Here is a 13,243-nt window from a genome sequence, read left to right as displayed (position 1 = left end):
AAACTTAAAGTCAGCCAAAGACACTTGGAGCAGCAACCGAGTAAGATATTCCATAACTAGAACAAAGAGCAACGAAGACATCGGGTCCCCCTGTCTTAGCCCCTTTTTTTCTTCAAAACTACCATGGACCCTACCATTCATGAGCAAAAGATAGGTGGAACCTCTAATACAAATCATGATCCAAGAAATAAATTTTGAAGGAAAACAGAAAGCTTTGAGAAGATCCTCCAAAAAAGTCCCAATCAATCGAATCATAAGCATTTCTCAAATCAATCTTCAGAAGAGTTCTCAGAGAAATACCCTTCCTTTTATATAGCCCTTAAGCAAGTCTTGAAGAATGAGTGTATTATTGACAATAGACTAGTTTTTTATGAACGCCCCTTGATTACTATTAACAATAGATGGAAGCACTAGCATAAGCTGAGAACATATCATCTTAGAGATACATTTGTAAAGAGTGTTGCAACACGCTATAGGTCTAAAATCTTTAGCCCGCGATGGTTAATCCTTTTTTGGAATAAGAGACAACATGGTTTTATTCAACTGACCCAGAATCCTCCCTGTCTCAAAGAAATCCAAAACAGCAAGCGACATCCCTCCTAATATCATATCACATCACCTTAAAAAATTTAGCACCGAAACCATCTGGACCAGGACTCTTCAAATCATGAACAACAAATAAAGCTTGTTTCACATCTTGACTAGTAAAATGTCTCACTAAGCTGAGTTGCTGAGATAAGTTAAGTTTACCACCTAAATCCATACAAATCAACCTGAGCTTGGAAACCGCAGAACTGGGACATCCCAATAAACCCTTGAAATGAGACAGAAAGTGATCAACTACTTCCTCATAATTGTCCACCTGATTACCTTGGTTGGAAATAAAGGAAGCAATCCGGTTAACTTCCTTTCTTTTTTTAATACTGGCATGAAAATAAGCAGTATTATCATCACCAAATTGTAACCAAGATATTTTACTACGTTGTCTTAAGAAACTTTCAAGAACCTTAGAACGGAATTGAAGTTGTTCCAACGCTATCTTTTCCTCTTGCAGAAGCAGAACCGAGAAAGGATCATGTTGAAGCTTATCTTGAGACATTTGCCAGTTGGTTCTAGCTATATCAAATAAACGATGCACATCCCCTATAGTTTCTCTATTAAACCTCTTCAACACCCCTCTCAACCGATTCAACTTAACCATTATCCCAAATAGACCCGAACCACAACAAGGCAGAGACCAATATGTAAGAACAATTTCTCGAAACAAGATATGTTCAGTCCAACAGTTATCAAACCTGAACGGTTTATAGCCCAGATTCCCAGTCCTTTGTCTTTTAATAAGACAAAAACAATGATTCGAATTAATATCCCACTGAAAGTATGCTTCAGCATGTGGATATTTATCAAGTCGTGCCTCTTTTTTAAACACTATCAATTTTTGAGTAAATGCGATCCCCTTCTTCATGCCTATTACACTAAGTAAATTCTGATCCAGAACTCTTCGACTCATCCATCCAACTATGCATACGCCTATAAACAGAATCCTCAAGCTCATAATGAGAAACCACCCGACCACCTATTATATCCTCCCCGTCAAAAACTGCATTGAAATCACCCAAAATCAACCACGGCTTGATTGGAAAGGAAAGATTAGAAAGACCTCTCCATAACCCCTTCCTCTCTTGAATAGAATTTAAGCTATAAACCACAGTCAGACAAAAATCATGGTGCAAACCAACCTACTGAACAACACAATGCAGCTATTGCTTATTCTCCTCAACAATCTCGATGTCCACATGAGAACTAAGCCAGCAAATAAGGATTCTCCCTTCAATAATAGGTGTAAGAGTTTGTAATAAACTGGAGAAAAGTTTTGACTGAAGTCTCAACCTCTTCAATGAGGTCAGAGAATGTATTTATATTGATCAGAAGTAAAAGATAACAAGAAAAGGTTATAACCGAAAATAACCAATTCAACAGATTAAAGAATTACAAGTAAAGAACAGCTAACTAATCTTTAGCTGACTAACTAACTAAACAACTGAAATGAAGCTGTTTAAGTAACGGCTGAGCTAATGGCTCCAATACCCCCCCTCAAGTGGTACGGAGGATCACGAAGTAGCAACTTGTCGACAAAGCCAGTGAAATGAGGAATAGACAAAGGCTTAGTCATTACATCAGCCGTTTGATGCGCGGAGTCGACATATCGCACATCAAGAAGCTTGGATAAAACTCGATCTCTGACGAAGTGAATGTCGATTTCGATGTGCTTGGTACGCGCGTGAAACACTGGGTTGGAAGCTAAAGAACTGGCTCCCAAATTATCACACCAGACAATGGGGCAACTAGAAGAACGAATCTGAAGCTCGGACAGTAATGACTCAATCCATATGAGCTCAGAAGTGACTAAGGCAAGAGCACGGTATTCTGATTCCGTGCTTGAACGGGAAACTACGGTCTGCTTCTTAGAAGACCAACTCACTAAGTTTCCACCGAAGAAAACACAATACCCCGACGTGGATTTTCGATCATCTAAACTGCCAGCCCAATCAGCATCCGCATATGCTACAAGAGAGAGATCAGAGGAAGTAGTGAAGCATAATCCACGATTCACAGTACCAACCAAGTAACGTAGAACACGTTTACATGCAGACCAGTGATCAGTGGTGGGATTTTTCAGAAACTGACTAAGTTTATTGATGGCAAATGAGATATCTGGTCTTGTTAGGGTGAGGTACTGTAGAGCGCCAATGAGACTACGATAAGGCTTCGGATCTGCAAGTGGTGTACCTGATTGAGCTGTTAACTTTGTGCTGGGACACATAGGAGTCGGCTGGGGTTTCGAATTGATCATGTTGGTCTTACGTAGTAAATCTGTGACATACTTTCGTTGATGAAGATATAAGCCACTGGAATCTCGAAAAACTTCAAAGCCAAGAAAGTAAGAAACTGGACCAAGAGTTTTTAAAGCAAACTCAAGATGAAGGTCAGTAATGAGCTTATGGATGTAGCTACGATCACCACCTGTTATGAGAATGTCGTCTACATAGACGAGAAACAAGATCAGTTTACCATTACGTCGTTGGTAAAACAAACTAGTGTCAGACCGAGAGTTGTGAAAACCATGTCGAAGAAGAGAGGTTTTTAGTTGATCAAACCAAGCCCTCGGAGCTTGTCGAAGACCGTAGATTGCCTTTTTTAACTGACAAACATGAGTGGGAAACTTAGTGTCTTCGAAACCAGTGGGTTGTTCCATATAAACATCTTCCTGTAGAACACCATTTAAGAAAGCATTGTTTATGTCTATGTGTTGAACCTCCCAATCATACTGAACAGCAAGAGTGAACACCAAACGTATAGTGCATGGCTTGATAACTGGACTATACGTATCAAAGAAGTCAAGACCTGGAACTTGCTGAAACCCACGAGCCACCAACCATGCCTTATATCGATCAATAGTCCCATCTGCATGATGCTTTACTCTAAAGACCCACCTGTTACTGATCACCATCATATGTGGTTTGTGAGGAACCAAAATCCACGTTTTGTTTCTCTGTAAAGCATCAATCTCTTGCTGCATGGCCTGCTTCCAAAGAGGGTTAGTAATAGCATGTTTATATGATGTTGGTTCAAAATCATTTAATGCATGTGAAATATATGCTTTAGGTTTGAATGTACCAACTTTGGAACGGGTAACCATTGTGTGTTTATTGACTGGGGCAGGAGGATTAGGCAAGGAGATTTGTATATCAGAGATGGGAATGAATGTGGGGTGATCAGTAGTAGGCGACTGAGAAGGACTAGTAGATGGAGAATTATTAGGGACTGGAGTTGAGGCAGGTGACGAGGTGGGACTAGATGAGACTGTAGGTATAGGTTCAGGATGGTGGGGAGGAGGTGTACAAGAGGCGAGATTTGGGACTGTGTAAACATTTATGGGAGCTATGACTGTGGAAGATTGAACTGATGGAACCTCTGGAAATAGTGATGAATAAGGGAATTCGGTTTCGTTGAAAGACACACTACGGGCAACATAAATTCGGCCAGAGGGATTTAAACTTCTATAACCCTTATGATGTATACTATAACCCAAAAACAGACACTTTGAAGATCTAAAGGATAATTTGTGGTGTTGATATGGAGTGAGAAGTGGATAACAGGAACAACCAAATACTTTTATAGTATTGTAATCGGGTTGTTTTTTAAACAACTTAAAGTATGGTGACTCATTTTGTAAGACAGGGGTAGGGAGTCTATTGAGAAGATATGTTGCAGAGACAAATGCCTCCCACCAAAATTTAAGAGGCATTTGAGCCTGTGCAAGGAGAGTAAGGCCAATATCGACTACTTGGCGATGCTTGCGTTCAACTTTGCCCTGTTGCTGATGCGTATGAGGACAAGAGTGACGCCTGGAAATGCCAAGATCAGAAAAGAGTTTATACAAGGGTTTATACTCCAAGCCAAGATCCATTTGAATTGATTTTATTTTAACCTGAAAAGTACGTTCAACATAGGCATTAAAGCTCTTGAATATTGAAGATACATCAGATTTAGCATGCATGGGGAAAATCCACATATAACGTGTATAATCATCAATAAAGCTTACGTAATAACGATAGCCATCAAGAGATAAATGGAACGAGGCTCCCCATACATCAGAGAAAATCAATTCAAAAGGAGAAGAAGTTTTATTGATAGAATATTTAAAGCTAAAGTGATGAAGCTTGCCAAGTTGACAAGCATCACAGAAGCTAACATTATTACATGAAACAGTGGGATCTACTAAAGAAAGAACTCGACTAAGGACTGGCTTGGAGGGGTGACCGAGACGTTGGTGTCAGATGTTTGAAGCCAATGACCTGGGAAGAGCACGATTACTAGTGGTGGTGCAGTTGTAGGCTGAGACATTTGAAGGAGGAATTGACTTAGAGGCATAGGTTGAACTGCGAGTGTCTTGAGGTGGTGGAGGCCGAATGCTTAGCTTGTAGAGGCCATCAGTTAAGGTACCCCTGAGTAGAACTTGATGGGTTGTCTTGTCCTTAATAAGACAGCAAGAAGAGTCAAATTCAAGGATTATATTATTATCCTTTGTAAACTGAGAGATGCTCAAAAGATTTTTGGTTTCATTGGGTACATGCAGTATATCATGCAAAGTGATGCAGTAAATGAAGTTGAACCAATATGTGAAATATGCATGGAATTACCATTACCCACTAGGACTTTTGACTTGCCCTTGTAATCTGTTTTGGTGGACAAATTTTGAAGATCAGAGGTGATGTGGTTCGTTGCCCCCGTATCAAGATACCAAGAATCAGGTGCATCTTCATTGTAATATGATTCTGTAATGTAGGCCTGAGCATTGTCCGAAGCAGAAGTACTCGGAGAAGTGGAGTCAGGCGAAGTAGAGGGGTTAGGAGAAGCACCTGTAAAGTTCACATCAAACCTGTGATAGCACTTGAGTGCAATGTGGCCCATGCGTCCGCAAACTTGACAAATTGGCCGAGGACCACGATGAAAACGATTCGAAGGTGCACCACGAGTACTACGTCCACCAAAACGATTACCTCGACCCATGTTCCTGTTGTTGCCACGCATAGAAAGACTTGCCATATTTGCTTGAACAGAGTCGAACATTGAAGAAGATTGTTGAGCCAAACGCATTTCGTGACTGTGAAGGCTGAAATGCAAGTCGTGAACTGTAAGGGTTTCACTCCGATTGGTAAGTATTGCAACTGTGGATTCAAACTCCGGGCCAAGTCCGCCAAGAATATACAAGCAGAGGCTCTCATCCGAAAGTGGTTCTCCAGCAGCAGTGAGGGCATCGGCATAACATTTCATCTTGAGAATATAATCATCTATGGAGGAGGAGCCTTTCTTGGTAGACTGTAAAAGACCCTTGACTTGCAAGATACGTGCTTTTGACTTCGTGACAAAGATTCTAGCAAGAATGTTCCAAATTTCTGAAGAGGAGCGGCAATGAATGACATGTCCGAGCATGGAGTCTGTGATGGAGTTTAACAACCAATGCATAAGAAATTGGTCAGTACGAACCCACCGAGAATAGGCTGAATTTGGTTCAAGATCTGGGAGATGAGTGGAGGGTGGGAGATTTGTGCCAAGAAGATAACTATCCAGATTGAAGGCACGAACTGCAGCAAGAACGAGACCTCTCCAGTATGTGTATTTTGTACGATCGAGTCGGAGCTGAAGCGGAAGAAGTTGATTACCATGGAGGGCAACTGGATCGGCGATGTTGGAAATGGATGGTTGAACGCCCGTGGACGGAGAAGAAGACGGAGACGGATCGTGAGTTGCCATGGAGCTCTTGATACCATGTAAGAGTTTGTAATAAACTGGAGAAAAGTTTTGACTGAAGTCTCAACCTCTTCAATGAGGTCAGAGAATGTATTTATATTGATCAGAAGTAAAAGATAACAAGAAAAGGTTATAACCGAAAATAACCAATTCAACAGATTAAAGAATTACAAGTAAAGAACAGCTAACTAATCTTTAGCTGACTAACTAACTAAACAACTGAAATGAAGTTGTTTAAGTAACGGCTGAGCTAATGGCTCCAATAATAGGACTAGAATACAAATTTCAATAAGAAAATACATTCGTCATCAGATCGTTGACTTTATTCCCATGCATCTTAGTTTCTACAAACACCCACTTTATTCATTTTGCAGAGTCTACTCCCTCCTGCTTATTTTTTTTATTAAGATCCCTAATACCACTAATTATTATGATGTATTATTTATTACAAAATTTACTTTCTTATTTTTGTATGTTCTCGTTAAATATTAAGATGATCCCAAAATATGTAACAATGCTCCAAATTTCATCACTGGTTGATATCCATTAAATAAATATTCGTTCTTGTCCTTTAAAAACCATCGTACTATAGACAACGGGTGGTCCTCCCAACAATATATTCGAATCTAGGAAGAAAGAGCTTCAAAAAAGATTTTCACCTTTTTTTTTAATTTCTTTTTTATTTTTTTCTTTCATGAAATTAAACTTAATGAGCAATCCCAAAATGGTCATTTGATAAAAGTGTACCAAATTAAAGGTAGGAAAGAAAAGTTTCAAGAAAAAGAGTCCTAATTTTTTTTCTCTTTTTTAGTGAGTGGAATTCTTTTTTTAATAAAAGTACGAATATTTTTCAAAATAATCTTCATTTAAAGGAAACTAAAACTGACATAATTGTGGATAAAATAACAAAAATTTAAATATGTACTTTTCTTTCTTTTAATTTTTGAACTTATCCACTAAACAATTTTAATGAATCCCTTTGGCATTTTCTTTCTCTCTTAACATTGTCTACTCCTCCTATTTTCCTCTGCCTAGTATTGTGCTATATTTTAGACCTTGCTAAATTTGTCTTTAAACTTTAGAGCTAGAAACTACAATTTCTACAAAATTGGGTAAACTTTATGAGCAATTACAAGTACATATATTATATAAATTGGAATGTGAAGTTATTAATTAATGAAAGATAAATTTTCTTGAAAAATCAGAGTCTAAAAATTTGTACTAAAGTCGCCAAGTAATTTTTTTTTTACAACAAAAATAAATAAGTAGTTTGAAATATTTTACTGAAGTAACTAAATTTTAATTCAATTTAAATTGTATAATTTTCATAAACTTAATTCAAGTAAAAATAAATAATTCGGAACTTTTAAATTAGTTATATTTTTCAAACAGATTTTAAATAATTTTTTAAGTTTTTTGTAATTTATTAAAAATTGAGACATAATTTATATAAAATATGACTTTTACAACTATAAAATTATTTAGTAATTTAAGTATAATATTTCATACTATTTATTGATTTTTGACTTAAAAAAACTATCTAATGACTTCTTACCAATTTTTTAAAATTTTTTTTACTAATTACTAATTTTGGCCACAAATAACTATTAGTAAAATTATTTTTTTTTTCTTCTAGAGAACAAATTGTAGCTAGCTACACACGCAATTACACCTGCACAACACGTATTGATCATATCTCTATGTCACATGACATGTCTTCCCCACACTTGTTATTTTATTACAATCATGACAAACAAACAAACGACTCCCATACTATCATATAACAAAACAAACAAAATAATTACATGCACCATCCAAAAAATAAAATAAAAAGTATTTATACTAAATGACTTTATTATATAATGTTCAATATTAACACCTAGATATGATATGCATTATCTTATTATTTTGAAAATTATCAATCTTTGTTACCTAATAATTAATACAGAGAGAGAAGAATGAGTCCCTACGTAACTTCTAAACATATAAGTCTCACATTTAAATACGCGAACTGCTAAGGTGTATTATTAGTATGCACCATCACAACGAAATAACATATTATTATTAGCATAATTTTGTATTGTTCCCATATATCTGAATTTAATAAATATTATAAATTATCGTTATTCAGTACCTTAAATCAAGGTGTCAAATAGAAAACTCATTTACATCAAACTCATTAGAATTCTTCTAATGAATAATCTACTCTATTTATCAAAGTACCTCATTAATTTTTTTTTTCTATTTTACCTTACGAGTAATGATATCTGCACTCAAAATATGCAAAAACATTACTTTTTGAAAAGCTAATCGTGTAATATTTAGGTACTCATTAGATTCAAATTTTAATAAATGTGATTGACTAAGAATAACTAATCGTGTAATGTTTAGGTACATATTTTGGGTGCCTATATCTAGGGGTGTTCGTGGTGCGGTTAGTGCGATTTTTCTCTAATTTTTTGGACCGCACCGCATATGCAGTTTGAACAATTTTCCAAATCGTAATCCGCACTGCATAGACCTCAAACTGCATAAATCGCACCACAAAAATGCAGTGTGGTGCGGTGCGGTTTTGGCGGTTTATACCTATGGCCAAATAATTTAACAATTAAATATTATAATTAAGAAAGATTCATAATAAATCTCATAACCATAGAGTGTTTAACAAAATAATTAAATGTACAACAAGCTAATAAACTTTAAGCAAAACAATAAAAATAGGATTAATTACATAAAGCACTGTATGTTAAAAAAAAGTTTGAAATATACGGTGAATACAAATAATTACATATATACGGTGCTTTCATAAAAATATACGGAGATTAGTAAAAGGAAATAAAACAAGAATACAATTCATTAATGTATAAATTTGGTCTCTAATGAGTAATGAATAACTTTTTTTATGTCATGATGAAATTTTATTTTGTCGTTTACTCATAAAAAAAAGTAACATCATTAATTGATGTAATTTAATTATGTTGATGTGATATAATAATATTCAATCATTTTCTTTTCAATTTTTGTATTTTTATTTATTTAAAATGAATGTATTATTAATATTAAATAAATATTTATGCTGGCATAAATTATAATATTTTTAATAAATATAATCTATTTCTATACTAGTAGTTATATATTTTTTCTAATATTTGTTACTTATAAATTTTTTTACAAACATGTACTAAATTCACAAGTTAATTTTATAAATTTTTGTAACAATCATGTTAAATAAATTTTATAAATATTTATGTAAATGTTAGTTACAAAAATAAATTTTTTGATTGTGCAATTAGTTTCGTAAATTGTTGTTACAAAATGTAAAATTTGTTTAAAAAAAATATTGTATTTCACCACTATATATATTCATTAAAGTGTTTTATAAATAATGAATATCTTAAATTTATATTTTTAAGTTGTATAACATAGATATGAAGGTTCCTATAATTATTTGGTACAATATTGTAACAATATGGAAAAAATATATAATATTTTTATGTATATTTTGGTTATGATTTCTTAACTATAAAATATTTTCGTAAATGTTAGTTACAAAAATATATTTCTTAGTTATAAAACTAGATTTGTAAACTATTGTTACAAAAATAAAAAATTTAGTTACAAATTTGTTTGAAAGTTTTATCTACAAAAAAACAAAAAAAAATCTACAATTCTATAACGGATTTTGTAAATATTATTTACAAACACGTAACAGATATTTACAAGTTTGTAACAGATATTTACTAGTTTGTAAACGTTGTTCACAAAAAATTGTATTTTACAGCTTTTATTTATGATTTTGCCACTCCGTATTTACAATTTTGCCATTCCGTGTTTTTATCAAAAAATTTCGTATTTTTGTAATGCACCGTATTTTTCAGATTTTTTTAACTTTTAGTGCATTTTTGTAGATTTCCCATAAAAATATAATAAACTAATAACAAATAAAAAATTTAACATAAAAGTAAATGTTATTTTAATTAAGGAGAAATATCTTTAGATTGAAATAGAATATATGTTAGCATCCTATGAAACATTATATTTCTTTTTAGATATTGTGTATATTATATTATAAATGTTTATGGATGTAATAATATTAAAAAAAATAATATAAAAAAGTTAATATATATAAGGATGCAGTGCGGTGTGGTTTCAACCGCATTTATAAATTTAAAACTGCAAACCACACTGCACGGCGCGGTTTGGCAAAAATACAAACCACAACCGCACTGCGAAGGGTTCTAAACCGCAAATTATGGTGCGGTGTGGCGTTGGTAGTTTATGCGGTGTAACGATTTTATGAACACCCGCACCTATATCATTATTTTTTACCTTAAACTTATCTATTACACCATATATTAAGCTACTCTATTTTATTTTAGATAATTTAAATATTATATTTATAATAATTATTTATTAATTAAAGTCAAATCGAAAAAAATTGAAAAAGAGAAAAAGGAGAGAGAGAAAGGAAGAGGATTAGCTATATCTAGCTTTAGCTTTATAAAGGTTGTGTTTGTGAAAAGATATTATACCTAAACCTTGACAACAACGACAATAATTTCAAGTCTTTTAGCTAGATTTTGTACACTCGAGGTATTTTAAGTCTAGTAGAGTGGTACCAACCAAGCAGCGGCACGTGCAATCCACTCGTCACATTCGGCTCCGGCTCGCTCCAGCAGTTGCAGAGCCCATACCTCTGGCCATATCTCTCAGTATAAATTTCTGAACCTTCCCAGTCGATGTCTTGGGAAGCTCCTCCTTAAACACCACCGTTTTGGGTACCATGTAACGCGGCAACTTACTCCGACAAAACTCCACGATCTCCTTCTCCGTCGGCTTCTTCGTTAAACCTTTCTTCAAGCTCACGAAAGCACACGGCGTCTCCCCCCAGAACTCGTCTGGTCGGGCCACAACCGCCGCCTCCAAAATATCCGGGTGACTGTACAGAACCGACTCCACCTCGACGCTGCTCAAATTCTCTCCGCCGCTGATGATGACGTCCTTGGACCGGTCTTTGATCTCCAAATACCCATCTGGGTGCATGACTCCAACGTCCCCGGTGTAGAACCACCCGTCTGCGGTCATGGATTTGGCCGTTCCTTCCGGGTCTTTGAGGTACCCGAGCATGACCGACCCGCCTCTCAGAACAACCTCCCCCAACGTTGATCCGTCTCGCTTCACGGCGGCTCCGGTCACCGGGTCGACGACATCGATTTTGGTCATCATCACCGTCCCCACCCCTTGTCTCGACTTGAGCCTCGCTCTCTCCGTCGCCGGGAGATGGTTCCACTCTTTCTTCCACGCGCACGACACCACTAACCCCGCCGTTTCGGTAAGCCCGTAGCCGTGGCTCACCGCGAAGCCCAGCGACTCGGTCCGGAAAAGCACCGCAGAGGGCGGCGGAGCTCCTGCAGTCATGATCTGAACCGTTGTTTTCAGCGGTTCCGATCCCGGCGCGTTGGAGAGCATGTTGAGTACAACGGGGGCTCCGCACATGTGGGTCACGCCGTGCCGTCTTATCATATCGTAAATTATTTCAGAGTCGAATTTACGCAGGCAGATATTGGTCCCGCCGACCGCCGCCATACCCCAAGGATAGCTCCACCCATTGGCGTGAAACATGGGCAGAGTCCATAGATAAACTGGCTGTTTAGGAACTCCCCAATCGATGAGAGAGTCGACTGTCATTATAAATATTCCCCGGTGACAATGGACAACCCCTTTCGGCGATGACGTCGTTCCAGAAGTGTAGTTAAGAATCATCGGGTCCCACTCGCTTTTAGGCATGACCCACTTGAAATCCGGGTCCCCTCTATCGATCAGATCCTTATAACTGCAGAAGAATTCTTTCCCCAACTCTGAACTATTACCCGAATCAGACTCGTCCGCCATAAAAACGAGGCGAGGAACAGGGGCTTGTTTCGGGAACAGAGCGATGGCTTCGAGGATGAGATCACGAGAGAGATGATCGACGAAGATGAGTTTCGATTCGCTGTGATGGAGGAGGACGGAGATGGTGCGGGCATCGAGACGGAGGTTGACGGCGTTGAGGACGGCGCCGGCCATGGGAACGGCGAAGTGAAGCTCGTACATTTGGGGGACGTTTGGGGCGAGGACGGAGACGACATGGCCGTTTTCGATGCCGAGTGAGGCGATGGAGGAGGCAAGACAGAGACAGCGGCGGTGAGTCTGGGACCAGGTGTATGAAACGGCGTCGTAAACGACGGAGGTACAGTCGCCATAAACGGTGGCGGCTCTTTCCAGAAACCCCAGAGGGGTGAGTGGAGAGGAGCTGGCTGGTCTCGGCTTCAGATCTTCCATCTTGGGGTGCTTAGATTCGATTAAAATGAAATGAATTGGCCGTATTTGTGGGGCTGATGATAAATGATATCATCATGACGATGATTTGGCTAACGTGCTTATCTTCTTTCATATTTTATGCATGGAAATTATTCCTCGGTCTTCATCACGCTAAGAGATAATGCATATGTGTACTATTTTTTTTTATTAAAGTTGACTTTTAAATTATTAGTTTAATAATTCATTTTGTTTGTATTAGGTAAAAATTTTTATTTTGAATTTTTTAATCACAAAAATAGAATTATTATTTTTATTTTTGTTTTTTTTATTTTTAAAAAATAAAAATATATTTGCTAACTATTTTTGTTTTTAAAAATAAAAAATAATAAATATTTTTAGTAACTTTTATTTTTATTTTTTGCTTGATAATATAAAAAAAGGTACTCATTTGGAGAAAAGAAAAAAAAAAGGAAAAGTTGAAAATCTACTTAAATTATTTTTGAAAGTGAATAAATTCTATTTTTAAAATTTAATAAATTTTAATTAAAATTTTAAAAATAATAAATAAAAATAAAGTTAACAAACACTGTTTTATGTTTAATTATCAAAATTTTAATTAATTAAATAA

At 36.2% G+C, this 13,243-nt stretch overlaps 1 protein-coding gene across 1 annotated transcript; it reads right to left on the bottom strand.

Moving 5' to 3' along the window:
* Positions 1-10,782: 10,782 nt before the first annotated feature.
* On the bottom strand, positions 10,783-13,042 carry LOC133834331 (2-methylpropanoate--CoA ligase CCL4). The gene has a single exon (XM_062263913.1). The coding sequence runs from the start codon at positions 12,634-12,636 to the stop codon at positions 10,966-10,968; it is 1,671 nt and encodes a 556-aa protein (XP_062119897.1). The 5' UTR covers positions 12,637-13,042; the 3' UTR covers positions 10,783-10,965.
* Positions 13,043-13,243: the final 201 nt, after the last annotated feature.

Source organism: Humulus lupulus, chromosome 5 (genome assembly GCF_963169125.1).
Source record: "Humulus lupulus chromosome 5, drHumLupu1.1, whole genome shotgun sequence".
NCBI lineage: Eukaryota > Viridiplantae > Streptophyta > Magnoliopsida > Rosales > Cannabaceae > Humulus > Humulus lupulus.
Note: the sequence above shows the minus strand (reverse complement) of the source record. Positions and strands in the feature narration are given on the sequence as shown.

Excerpts from the sequence above, each read along its gene's own strand:
- LOC133834331 (XM_062263913.1), bottom strand. The coding sequence starts at position 12,636 with ATGGAAGATCTGAAGCCGAGACCAGCCAGCTCCTCTCCACTCACCCCT.